This window comes from Triticum dicoccoides, chromosome 3A (genome assembly GCF_002162155.2).
Source record: "Triticum dicoccoides isolate Atlit2015 ecotype Zavitan chromosome 3A, WEW_v2.0, whole genome shotgun sequence".
Lineage (NCBI taxonomy): Eukaryota > Viridiplantae > Streptophyta > Magnoliopsida > Poales > Poaceae > Triticum > Triticum dicoccoides.
The window spans coordinates 560,918,885-560,932,662 of record NC_041384.1 but is presented as its reverse complement, the minus strand read 5'-3'; the positions used below and the strand labels follow the sequence as shown (position 1 = coordinate 560,932,662).

General features: G+C 45.7%; 2 protein-coding genes across 2 annotated transcripts in view; both read left to right on the top strand.

Annotated features, from left to right (window-relative positions):
• The window catches only part of LOC119272562 (WD repeat-containing protein 13-like), a 4,352-nt gene extending 392 nt beyond the window's left edge, over positions 1–3,960 (top strand). The window contains exons 2-13 of the mRNA XM_037554029.1: positions 6–144; positions 246–346; positions 568–628; positions 726–870; positions 969–1,106; positions 1,711–1,850; positions 2,026–2,073; positions 2,334–2,444; positions 2,524–2,702; positions 2,779–2,900; positions 3,365–3,441; positions 3,526–3,960. Coding sequence (XP_037409926.1) covers positions 6–144; positions 246–346; positions 568–628; positions 726–870; positions 969–1,106; positions 1,711–1,850; positions 2,026–2,073; positions 2,334–2,444; positions 2,524–2,702; positions 2,779–2,900; positions 3,365–3,441; positions 3,526–3,636 — 1,372 coding nt within the window. The 3' untranslated portion in view covers positions 3,637–3,960. The remainder of the gene's footprint in view (positions 1–5; positions 145–245; positions 347–567; positions 629–725; positions 871–968; positions 1,107–1,710; positions 1,851–2,025; positions 2,074–2,333; positions 2,445–2,523; positions 2,703–2,778; positions 2,901–3,364; positions 3,442–3,525) is intronic.
• Positions 3,961–5,869: 1,909 nt separating this feature from the next.
• On the top strand, positions 5,870–7,068 carry LOC119272561 (BTB/POZ and MATH domain-containing protein 1-like). The gene has a single exon (XM_037554028.1). It carries the CDS (start codon positions 5,870–5,872, stop codon positions 6,965–6,967), a length of 1,098 nt encoding a protein of 365 aa, XP_037409925.1. The 3' UTR covers positions 6,968–7,068.
• The last annotated feature ends 6,710 nt before the right edge of the window (positions 7,069–13,778 follow it).

The following is a 13,778-nucleotide window of genomic DNA, read 5'->3' as shown; positions in this document are numbered from 1 at the left end:
CGGCCCACGGACCCCGACTTCCTCAGCTGCGTCCTCCAGCCCCCGACCTCCTCCTCCTCAACCTCCCGCCCCGACCCCGACTACGCCGCCCTCCGCCGCCTCCTCCTCCGCCGCAAGTCCTCCTCCGCGCTCAACCACCGCATGGTACCCGCCCTTAGATCCCTCCTCCTGCCATTGGCATCATGTTCGTTTTCATGCGCTGGGGACAATGTATGATTGGATGGATTGCCATGGGGATGCTGCAGGAGTGGCGGTGCAACGGCAAGGGCTACGTCGCCTACCGGAACTTCCTCCTCCGCCGTATCGAAGCCGCCTCAAGCAGCGCCCACAGCACGCCCAGCAACAGGTGACGCCTCTGATTGCTCTGAGCTTCAGTCGCCTGACACGCCCCTACCTTAGACGAAACGAGATCAAAATGTTGCTAAGCTTGTGTACGGTGCTGTAATTAATGTAAATTCGAAGTACTGCTTATGCTTGTCCGCTAGTTTCTTCTCAAGCCCAATCGTTTAAGCATGAAGTCTGATGTGAAGGGTGAAATCTAACATCCTCGGCTTTCTGGTTGACCAGTGGGAGGTGGTTTGCTAGCCCTACTACATTTTCTGAAGCAGACAGCTGGAGTTCTATCAGGGTTTGTTCTTCTAGCTTTTCCCATGAAGCTTGTTCTGTTCCTGAAGAAGTGTGTGTACACATGTTGCCGTGAAGTCTGATGTACTTCTTTGCCGCAGGACCTCAGAAGTAACAGCGGTAAGTTAAGCCGCACCATGAGTGTCAGCTCAAAGCAGAGTGAACCTGAGCGCCATGTCAGATTCGCCGAACCTGCGTACTCGTTTGTTGGAATGCATTGCATCTTTGACAATTGCAAAGCATCAGGTTATTTGCTCTTAGTCATGCTAGACAGTGTCTTCTGTGTCAATGATGAAGTATTCTCCTATGAGCTAATTGAATAGTATCGATTTTACCCTTGGCAGTTACCGTATTGCAATTTGGCCGCACGAATTCAGATCTGCTTGCTTATGGTTCATCCGATGGCAGTTTGACGGTTTGCCAGGTTTCTGAGCCACCCTCTGTTCTTCAAAAATTAACAGGACATTCAAAAGATATCACAGGTTAGACCACTTAATCGTATTTGTAAAACTATCTTTTTTTTGTATATCTACCTTCACTTTTACTTTCAACAAATTATTTGGTTTCAAGGGCTAAGAAAACTGAGATCTCCACCTAGTAGCATACATTCCTATGTGCATAAAATCTGCATAGGACCATGTCCCTTGTGTCGTGCCATCTCCTGGTGTTTATGGGCTCAGTAACCAAGAACTACTTACTTAGGCCATGTAATATTACAAAATAACTTTGTAGTTCTCATGCAAGTTAATGAAGGCTTGCTATGCATGCCCAAAGCTTTTGGTTCTACTGCTGTCACATTTAGCAAACATACTGATTCGTTAATTGTGGTTTCCTGTTATAAATAATACATTCCGCTCTGGTCAAGAGGACAAACCCTAGTGCTGAGCATATAGAATCATTATGCACAGAAGTAATACTATAACTAAATGAATTTGGGCTTGTGATAGCTAAAATGGTAGTGCAAGACTCGAAAAGATATGATATTGTATGTACTTTGTGAATGTAAGCGAAGCATGATCAATTCAAGCTGTACTTTCCTGTCTATTCCCGTATCTTGAGTTTATTATTATTCTAACGGCATTACAGATTTTGATTTTTCATCTAATAACCAGTACATAGCTTCATGCTCCATGGATAAAACTGTGAGAGTGTGGGAGATCTCTAAAGGCACTTGTATCAGAGTCGTATATGGAGTTTCTTCCCAGCTATGCATCTGCTTTCATCCCGTAAGTCCAAACTTAGCAGAAAAGTATGATTGTTACTTTTTCCTATTCCTTTCACCAATGCTTTTTGCCTGCATCTGCAGTGCTAATAAGTCACTATTCCTTTTACAATAACCAACATAAATTATCTCTCGTATCATATATTTACTGGTGGTTCCTTTCAAACACTTTATTGCAGGTGAACAATAATTTGCTGTTAGTTGGCAATGCAAACAGGGAAATCAATGTAAACTTCCTGCCCTGTCGCTCTTACAATCTATATACAATAGTATGCTTTTGCATATGTTGCTTGTTGGCTGGTCCTCTGATCAATTTTCTGTTGTGCAATAATAAGAAAAATGATGTTTGTCTGTTCTGGTATTTATCAGTGAAAATGATGTACCTGTTGTCCGTTAAATAATTTTAAATCACATCAACCTTTGTAATCAGAAACATTTCCATCAATTGCTTTAACGGCCGTGTGATCCAATTTTCTTTCCAATCTAGGCAATTAATTTTAGTACTGGGAGAGTAATCAGCAAACTCACCTGTGACAATGCGGTTACAGCGTTGGATATCGACCACACTGGTCAGCTTATTTTTGCTGGTGATGCGCAGGTATCAAATAATTTGATTTGCTAAATATTAATGTGGAATTTAAATTTCATAGTTTTGAATTGGTGCTTGAAATGTGCAGGGTTACATATACACTATTAGTGTGAACTCTCACACAGGGTCTTTATCTAGAACTCATAAGAACAAGAGTTGTAAGAGCAAATCTTCCATTACAACCATCCAGTACCGTACCTTCTCTCTCGTAGCACGTTGTCCAGTACTTCTCTCTTGTGCTCAAGATGGAAACCTGTATTTCTTCAGGTGTGTACTTTATTACAGTCCATCCTGTTGTGGCTTCCACTTTTATCTCACCAGTATTCTGTTATTGGCATTTCAGCATTGCAACAAATTCCCATGGATACTTGACTCTCATATGCTCTCTAAAATTGGCTTCACCAGTGCAGAATATCCGTGCTTCTTTCTGTCCACTTCTTTCCCTTGAGAAAGGGGAATTCATAGGTGAGTTGGAACTGTTTGTAGTTGCTTTTTTCCGAGAAACCATAGTTGTTGGCTCTGGTTAGCTGAAACTTAAGCGGTTTGCACCGAATTGCTACTGCACTTTTGTATTGCCTGCCCTCAACTTTTGCTTAACTATTTCATTAATCGCTATGAATGCCGAGTCATAGTTTAGTCCAGTGAAGTATCAAGGCGATCACAATTGCCACTTAATGCCAAGTTTTCCTGATCAAACTTTGTTACACTACTTTTTTAGACTGTTGAGTTGAACTTTTGAAACAAATTAATAACCTGTGATGGATATCTTTGGCAACTGAGTGTGCTTGCTTTTCCAAGAATAAATACACCATCTTTCATTCACCAGTCGCAACCCTTTTGTCTACCGCCTATAAGACAAATGCATTCCTGAACTTTTGAAAATTAAATAAATAAATGTAGCTGACTTGTATTTTCTTCTGACTATGAAGTTACTGGCAGTGGAGATTCGAATGTTTACTTCTATGATTTGGCTCGGCCAAAGAATTCATGTGTAAATAAACTGCAGGTATGCTTAGTGTCCCTATACTTTTTGCATCTTAAAATTTGGTTACAAGTTGAGGTATTGATGAAGCCATTTACATCCCTGAAGGGACACGGCTCTCCAGTAATGGGAGTAGCCTGGAATCACGGGGAAAATTTGCTCGCCTCATCCGATTCAGACGGTACAGTTATTGTATGGAAACGAGCAAAAACTAATTAGAGTGAACGCCACATCTCGAGGATGCTTGTATACAACAATTGTAGAGGCTGATACATTGTCCCAACAGAGGCATTGCCTAGCGCGCATTGTACCCGCCACCATGTTGTTTGTAACATACCACAAGGCCTGGGCAAGAAGATGGACCGGCCTTCAATTATATTTACAGAAGTATAGGTCTCCCAGTAGAGTGTAAATCATTTTCTTTCCCCGGTGTATCTTGTATCATTTCATGCTTTTGCCCCCAATTACATTGATTTTGTTGTTCAATACTGAAAGGTATAGTGGAAATAGTACCCTGGGTTTTCAAATCCATTTGGTGCATCATGATGTTGCTCTTCAAAACAAAGTTTATGAACTGAAATGGATTTGCTGCATTATTCGACATGTTCAGCATTACCGAGTTCCATCCTGATGGTTGCGATTTACTCGGTATAATTCAAGTTACCAACACATCTAACATATGTATGTACCGTTCACAAATTGGCACGTTTAGTAGGATAACAAGTTACGTACTTCCTTCGGTTTCACTTTTTGGGTCCTTGCAAAGGACCCTCTAGCCACCAGTGCCTGCGCGTGATGGAGCAGGCTTTTCATAAACAGTTTTGCTAAGTCTCAATCGACTAAGACTTTGTTAATTCTTAGTTGATGCTATATTCATAAGATTTACATTGAGATCCATGCTATTTTTTTTCAATTTTTCTTTATCTCTCTTGCATGTTATGTCACTTGACCGAGACTTGGTTAAATCTCAGTCGACTGAGACCTAGCCACACCCTTTCATAAAAGGAACGAGGGCACCGGCATGGACTGCGCTTCGGTGCCTTAAGGCCCTGTTTGGTTCCAAATAAGTCACCAACTTATAAGTCGAAAAGTGAAAAAAGTGACTTATTTTGCCAAACAGACCCGACTTATAAGTCACCCCAACTTATAAGTCATAAGTTGCTCCACCCCAACTTAAAACTTATAAGTCACCCCCTTTTACGTGGGTCCTACCATCTGCATGATGTTGATTGGTGTGGGTAGGTGTGTCAGGTGACTTATAAGTCAGGTGACAACCAAACGGGCGTGACTTATAAGTCACTGGTTTTAAGTCACCTGACTTATAAGTCGGGTGACTTATTGAAACCAAACAGGCCCTAAGGCACCTGGCTTTGTGCGTAGACATGTGGGCCCAACAAGTGGCTAGCCCACATGTCAGGGACCCAAAGGCAGGTGCCTTTACGGCACTGAAGCTGCGTCGCACCTGCATGGGTATGATCCCTGTCTCTGGTACACTAGCCCATGTAACTTTTAATTTGACCGTTGAACTCAGATCCGTTTTCATCATTAGCCCATGTAACTTTTAATTTGACTGTTGGAATTCAGCTTTGTTTTTATCATTAGATTATTTGTGGCGAGTTCTTCGAAACTAGATCCCACATGGGTATGTTTTGACTTTTTTCTCAAGAGCAACTTTTGGTGCTATGAAGGCAATTTCTTTTTTTAAGGGAAAAGCAACACTTTATTTCATCACAAACAAGGAACGTCTATTACATCCGAAATAATAAAACTAGGGGGAAACCTAAAAAACAGTAGAGTAGAAGTAAAAACATGTCTAACAAACAAGGAGCCGTCGACGACAAGGCGGAGTGCGGCGCACTGATGGTCCTGGAGAGGGGAGGGGCGAGGCCCGCGAGCCTATGAGCTAGGGCACGGCTCCTTTTCTCTCTCTCTCTCTCTCTCTCTCTCTCTCTTTTCCGTTTGTATGGGGGAAGGAACAAAGGAATCTGACAAATCAGACGGTCACATGGTGCAGGATCAACAATGGAGAAGGTGACCGATCTGGGCACCCCATCGATCGGCCGATGCTGAGTATTGCGCTCTCTCTTTTTTGAGAATGCTGCTTTTTTTGTTTATGATGCCACTCCGTGTACTCGCCGTTGTTTCCCAGTTACGGATGAACATTAGGAATTGCAGAACGGAGAGGAAACTGAAAACAGCTACTGTAGATGTTCAAATCTGACCGGAAAAGGCGTGGAACAAAGACGGACTGTTGTGCCCGAATCGAAAACAGCCACGCACAATAATAAGTACAAGAGCCCTCCAAGTACAAAGCAGAAGCCCCACACGAATCGTCAAATCGTAACAGTTCAAACAAAACAAAACAACTCACGAATCGCCTCGCCGCGCCGCCGTTCCCCTCCTCCCGAATCGCCTCGTCCCCGTTCTCCTTCCCCGCTGCGCCAGTCGAACGATGTCGGCATCCCGGATCCCACCACGGACGATGTCGGCGTCGGCCTGCGCCCCGGAGACCGCGCAGGGCACGCACCTGTTCAAGATCGACGGCTACAGCCTGTGCAGGGGCCTCGGCGTCGGCAAGTCCATCCGGTCCACCACCTTCCGCGTCGGCGGCCACGACTGGTGCGTCTACTTCTACCCCGACGGCCTCACCGAGGACAGCAAGGACTACGTTTCAGTCTTCCTCGAGCTCAGGACCGAGAACGCAGAGGCGAGGGCGCTCTACCATCTGAGGGTGGTCGACCAGGTCTGGCCGCCGCCACCTTTCACGTGGCCGATCCCCAGCCAGTACCAGCCGCTGGTGTTTAACTCCGCTGATGACTATGAGCGCTGCTGGGGCTACACCCATTTCATGAGGAGGACGGAGCTGCGGCCGTACGTTCTGGAGGACACCCTTATCCTCGAGTGCAATCTTGCCGTCATCGAGTTGAAGGACGCCCAAGAGGCTGATGTCAAGGTTAACTTTGAGGCCCAGGCGCCGCCGTCCGAATTGGTTGATAACCTTAGCAGCTTGCTGGAGGCTACGGAGGGATCTGATGTGTCTTTCAAGGTCAAGGAGGAGGTTTTCCCAGCCCATAAGATCATCCTCGCAATGCGGTCGCCGGTCTTCAGGGTGAAGTTCTACGGCCCGATGAGGGATGAGAGTAGCCGCAGCATAACCGTCGAAGACATGCAGCCCGCTGTTTTCAGAGGACTGCTTCACTTCATCTACACTGATTCGTTGCCTCCATTGGATTACCTGGATGACGATGAGTATGAAGAAATGGTTAGGCATTTGCTGGTGGCCGCAGATAGGTACGCCATGGAAAGGATGAAGTACATGTGCGAGATCAAACTTTGTGAGGTTCTTCATACCGGGACTGTTGCGACCACCTTAGCTTTAGCCGATCAGCATCATTGCAGCAAGCTCAAAGATGCATGCATTGGATTCATCAACTCTTCAAATAGAATGGTTGGTATGATGGCAAGTAAAGGGTACGAGTCCCTGAAAAGGACATGTCCTTCTGTCATTGCTGATATATTGGAGAAAGCAGCTAAGACTCGTAGAATTTAGTATGCTGACCGTAGATTAACTTGAGAGTGTGTAGTTAGTTCAGTTGAGATAGTAGCAATCTGGGATTAGTCTGCCTATTTCTTATGTTCTCGGCGGCTGCTACAAATAAACCGGATGATTTCATCCGCCTAACCTGCCGTCCGATCCGTTGGCCATTCGATCGTAGCAACGCCACGGCAGCACCTAGCGAGCGCAAGTTCATCACAACGCTGATGGCATCCGGCAAAAACTTCATTGTAGCCTCATGGCAGCACCGACAACGTCCGCTGAAGCTCCATTGCAGCCCCGGCCGAGCTCCAACCCAGCACCGACGACTCCGGCGAAGCTCCATTGCAACCTCGACGGAGCTCCAACGCAGCATCGACGACTCCGACGAAGCTTCATTGCAACTCCGGCGAATCTCCATTGCAACCTTGACGGAGCTCCAATGCAGCACCGACGGCTCCGGCGAAGCTCATTGCAACTCCGACGAAGCTCCATTGCGACGCCGGTGTCGAGATGAAGCGGTGACGCCGGCGCCGAGAGTCGCCGCCGTACATCAGCGCTTGCAGCACCGCACCTTCTGCAAGCGCGTACTTCCCTTCCCATGTTGCTCTGAAGCAGGCGTCGCCGGCGAGGACACCACACTGCTCGCAACACGATGGACGCCCCGCTGCTTACACACCGCCGCTACGCAGCACGATGGGTGCTTGCAGCAGGCGTTGCCGACGAGGATGACCCGCTGCAAGAGACGTCCCTTGCAGCGACGGCGGATGCAGCTGGTAGCTGTTGCAGCGACGTCGATCTGCAGCATTGTGCACCGGCAACCATCGATTGGAGCAGCATAGTTGGGTAGCAGCGCTCATGGCGGATAGACTTGAGAATTGAGGGAGCGATGGAAGGAAAGGAAGCAGTGATTTGGGGAAGAAAGGAATGGGTGGCTCACGGGGTCGCGTCGGAGATAAGATAAAAGAGCGGTTGGTGGGATCCAAGGGGACACGTTGGTGTGTTGATGCCACCGACGTCCACGGCTGGAGCGTGTGACTGGGAAAGACGAGCGTCGCACGATCGAAGCCCATCAAACGGCTATCGACACGGTTTAAGCCAGCCAAATTCCAGCCGGCTTAGAATAAACGTTTTCCTATGTTCTCAGAGATCTTGTGTAAAAAGGTAAGTTTCACAAAATGTATGTCTTCGATGTCATAATGGGCCACTCTCTGTAATGAAGCTATGCTAGATAAGTAGCATTGTTCTGTTCTATTGACTAGCAGCACACTGTTTTTCGAATTTTCCCTTTATGCGGTCATTCCATTTCTCAAAACTAGCTATCATGACCATATCTATTGTGAAATTTCATGAAACGTTAGAAACAGAAATAACAAGTTATTTGGTAAAATAACTGACCGGTTCTGAACTTTTATATTGTGGAACTGCTAATTAATACACCATGTTCATCGTGTGTCTCTTACAATATCAACATCTTTGTTTTTCTCATCATTGCCCCAACAGAGGAATTGCCTACACGCACTGTACCTGCCACCATGTTGTTTGTAACATAATACCACAAGGCCTGGGCAAGAAGATAGACCGGCCTTCGATTGTATTTAAAGAGTAGAGTGCAAATCATTTTTTCCTGGCGTATCATTTCATGATTGTTTTCTTAGAAATGGAGGTATACCCTGGCCTCTGCATCATGATGATGCATGCGGCCTTTTTATTAAAAATCCAGAAAATATCATCATAAAGGTCTTACAGCTCGCAAATGAAGCAAAGTCATAGCACATAAATCTGAAAAATACAAAGGGCCTAAAAACAACCGATACGGTGATAATAAGGACAAGCTCTGTAGCCCTCTATCATGTTATGCGAACGCCATCCGAACCGGTTGAATATAGCCCGAGCCACCATCTCTCATTGGTTGCACCCAGGAATCAAAGGCTCCCTGAAATCCATAGGAGTGAGTAAGGACCACGTACGGATCCAAGCTGTAGCTCTGAATATAACCTGCAAAAAAGTTAAGTTGTGTTGTCTGTTAAAAATCATATCATTTCTGCAGTTCCATATAGCCCATAGTAACACAAATATTCCAATCCAAATACGAGCTGCCGTGATCTGTTCAACCCCCAGCTAACCACGTCCCAAACAAAGACGCAATATCTACTAGGGGATTAATATTAAAAGCTATATGAATCGTTCTCCAAAATAACTTGGCAAGTGGGCATTCAATGAATAAATGTTGTATTGTCTCATCCTGAGCACAAAAACAACACCGCGAGTTGCCTACCCATCGCCTCTTAAGTAAGTTGTCCTTTATGAGTATTACTTGCTTGTGGACAAACCACATAAAAATTTTAATCCGCAAAGGAACCTTAACCTTCCATATATGAAGTGACCTTGAGAGGGGGCCAGAATTAATCAAATCCGTATACAAGGATTTCAGCGTAAATATCCCATTTTTAGTTAACTTCCATTGTATAGAGTCCGGCACGCCGGAGAGTCGAACTTCAATCAATCTCCGAACCAAGTGCATCCAGGTTGTCCATCTCTCACCCACTAACGTACGTCTGAACTGGATATTCAAGGGAATAGTTTGAAGGACTATACCTACGTAATCTTCCTTACGTTGCACAATATTGTAAAGGGTAGGATATTGTAAGGCCAAAGGTGTCTCTCCTAACCATGTATCCTCCCAAAATCTCGTTGACATCCCGTTGCCAACCAAGAATTTGACCCTACGAAAGAACAGATCCTTCGTTCTCATAAGTCCCTTCCAGAACGGTGAATCAGTTGGTCTGATGGTAGCCTGGGCTAGCGGTTTCGAGTGCAAATACTTATTGCGCAGGATTTGAGACCACATGCCCTCCGGCTCTGTCCCTAACCTGTACAACCATTTTCTCACAAGGCATTTATTCTTAATTTGCAAGTTCTCAATACCGAGACCCCCTTGGTCTTTAGGTCGACAAAGGATATCCCATCACGCGAGACGGTATTTCCTCTTGGCCTCATCAGACTGCCAAAAGAATCGAGATTTAAAGAAATCAAGTCGCTTTCGGACCCCTTTCGGAATTTCGAAGAACGAAAGTAAAAACATTGGCATGCTAGTTAGTACTGAGTTGATCAGAACTAATCGACCTCCATATGACATCAGCTTGCCCTTCCAGCAGCTGAGTTTTTTTCAATTCGTTCTTCAATACATTTCCATTCTTTATTGGATAATATACGATGATGAATCGGAATACCCAAGTAACTGAATGGTAAAGCACCTAATTCGCATCCAAACAATTGTCTGTAAGTATGTTCCTCGTCTTTGGCCTTCCCAAAACAGAACACCTCGCTCTTATGGAAATTGATCTTTAAGCCAGACAATTGTTTGAATAGACATAAGATAAGTTTCATGTTACGTGCCTTAGCCATGTCATGTTCCATGAAAAGAATAGTGTCATCAACATATCGTAGAATGGACACCCCTCCATCAACCAGATGAGGAACTAGACCCTCTACATGGCCATGTTGCTTGGCCCTGCCAATAATGACGACCAACATATCTGCAACAATATTGAACAGAAGGGGTGACATGGAATCCCCTTGTCTCAACCCCTTATGCGTCTGGAAATAGTGACCAATGTCATCGTTCACCTTAATTCCGACACTACCCTTCTGGACTTGAGTATCCACCTGGTGCCTCCAGGTTTCACTAAAACCCTTCATGCGCATTGCCTACTAAAGAAAAGGCCATATTACTTTATCATAAGCCTTCTCGAAATCCACTTTTAAGATAACCCCATCTAGTTTCTTCGAGTGAATCTCATGAAGTGTTTCATGTAAGACAACTACTCCTTCGAGTATGTGTCGTCCCGGCATGAATGCTATCTGACTAGGTTGAACCACCGAGTGAGCAATTTGTGTCAATCTGTTGGTTCCAACCTTTGTGAAGATTTTAAAACTCACATTCAGCAGGCAAATGGGTCGAAATTGTTCTATCCGGACCGCCTCATTCTTCTTCGGTAATAATGTTATCGTACCAAAGTTTAGGTGAAACAACTCCAAATGGCCATCGAAAAAATCATGAAACATAGGCATAAGATCATCTTTAATGATATGCCAACATTTCTTATAGAATTCAGCTGGAAACCCATCTGGTCCCGGTGCTTTATTCGGCTTCATTTGAGTTATGGCCAAATGAACTTCTTTTTTAGTAAACGGTGCAGAGAGAACATTGTTCTCCACTACCTGCAATTGAGGTATATCATCAATCACAGACTCATCAAGAGACACCGTGGAAGTATTGGGAGGTCCAAAAAGGCTTTTATAATAGTTGGAGATATACGTTTTCAAATTTTCATGCCCCACTATTGTTCACTCGTCCTGTTCAAGCTGTATGATTTTCTTCTTCCTATGTTTACCATTTGCAACCATATGGAAAAACGGTGTGTTGTCGTCCCCTTGGACAACCTTAAGCGTTTTCGCACGCAGCGCCCACTTGAGTTCCTCCTCTCTCAAGAGAGCACGTAGGCCTTGCTCAGCCTCGGACTTGGTTCGATGTTCATTAACGGAAAGAAGAGTGGTTTTAGCCTTTACATCGAGTGCCTCAATGAGTTGCGTTAGATGTTCTTTTTTCTGCTTATAAATCCCACTCTCATTCCTGGCCCATCCTCTCATAAATTGTCGGAGGTGTTTAATCTTATTTTGCCATCTCTCGACATGTGTCCTTCCCGTAACCAGCTTAGCCCATTCGCGTGCAATCATCTCCATAAATCCTTCTCGCTCAAACCAACTTTGCTCGAAGGAGAAGATATTTTTGTTTGCAACATGGGTAGCCTCTCCCGAATCTAAAAAGAGTGGTGTATGATCCGAGATCGCTCTTTGCATCGCATGAACCGACACCAACGGATATTTTTGTTCCCACTCCGCACTAGCAAGTACCCTGTCCAGCTTTTCATAAGTTGGAACAGGTAACGAGTTGGCCCATGTGAACTGTCTACCGGTGAGCTCAACTTCTCTCAAATTGAGACTCTCAATAATCATGTTAAACATCATAGACCACCATCCATCGAAATTGTCATTATTATTTTCTTCTCTTCTTCGGATGATGTTAAAATCCCCCCGACTAGTAGTGGCAGATTTTCATCTCCACAAATCTGCACTAAATCGGCAAGAAAATCAGGTTTAAATTCAGGATGCGCTGCCCCATATACCGCAACTAGCGACCATCGGAACCCATCCAATTTTGATCTCACCCTGAATTTAATTGAAAAGTCTCCCTGCACCACATTAAGCACCTCTAACGTCTCACACCGTACTCCTAGTAAAATCCCGCCGGATCTTCCTCTAGGTGGTAAAATGTGCCAATCAAAATCGATATCACTGGAGAGGGTTTGAAGGAATTGGGATGTGAAATTATCTCGTCCAGTTTCCAAAAGTGCAACAAAATCTAAGTGATGCTCTAATGTTGTCTCTGCTAAGAATCTTTGTTTAGCCAAGTCTGCTAGACCTCTGCTATTCCAAAAGAGTCCTTTCATAAGTCATCATGGAATTTTTTCTTAAGTTTAACTCTAGCACTTCTCCGTACTGCCGAAGTAGGATAAATTTTCCGCTTCCAGAGTCGTTCGGGCTTCTCCCCAACACCCTGTGGGACGATATTAGTATCTATGACAGACACTGCCTCCTCCGTCAAGAGAGGCTCTACCGTATCTGTGTTCTCAACTTCCTCCTCATCTTCAGCCTCGACACTAGGCAAGAGATTATTACAGATATTTGCAAGATCATTAATACATAAATTATTCATGTTATTGTCATTCATAGGTTGGATAGAGGCAAGATTACGAATGATCTCAGAAGCCCTCTCCGCTTCCATGTCTAAAAGATCATTAACGGATTTGAAGACCTCGGTTTCATTTGATCCCAAAGAAATGCCTAAGTCGTTTGCCTTATCAACTAAGTCATTCTCAAAGAAGTGTAAAATTGAACAACTTATATCAAATGACGTACCTGCAGTAGTCTTGGCACAACGAAGCATGGCAGCCCTCTTGGCACGCGCTAGTTGAAAGTCATCCGCATCCGGTTGTCCCTGGATCCGGTTGCTGACACGCCAGCCAGCCGACATCGGATCCGTAATCCTACCAAAAGCGATGAGCTCCTCCGTGGTCCTCTCGCACGGGGTGCGGTCAGGACTCCCACGCCCTTCCCGTATCGTCGGTGAAGGAGGATAGGACGTGGTGGAGTAAACTGCCGCTGTGGGTGACAAGGGGGAAGAGGACCATGGAGCCGCCTGCTCACAGATCCCGTCCCCCTTATCCCTCGTGGAAATCGTCGTACCTCGGCCACCCTGCTCGGTGCAAAACTGCAAAGGGGTTACTACACGGGACTCCTTCCCGCATCTCACCCCAACTCGACCGGAGACGTCAAAGTAGGAAGCGCGCCGTAGGTCTCCTGTCCAGGCGCCCCTCCCGCCGGCGAAAGGTCAGGCTGTGGTATCTGGGTGTGATGGACATCCTGCCCAAGGCCTCCCAAACCCGCGGCCATCCCAACAGAAGCCACCCTCGCACCGGGAGTAGGCTCCATGGTCGTCAGATCACCGACTAGACTCGGCACTGGTGGCAGCTCAAGCTCTATCGGGTGGTCTGCCTCGACCCTGGTGCTCCATAACCGGCTAGGAGCGGACCCCGACGCAAAAGAGCCAAAGCAAAGCGTGTTCATCGGAGTGGTGGACGGGGGCGCCTCTTTGGTAGAACTGTCTACCTTATCGGACTGTGTAGCAGGCCCTCGTCCGACTCCGGCAGTGTGTCATCGGGCCCCTTCTCCTGGTTCCCGGGTGCGCCGCCCCCTCAGTAGT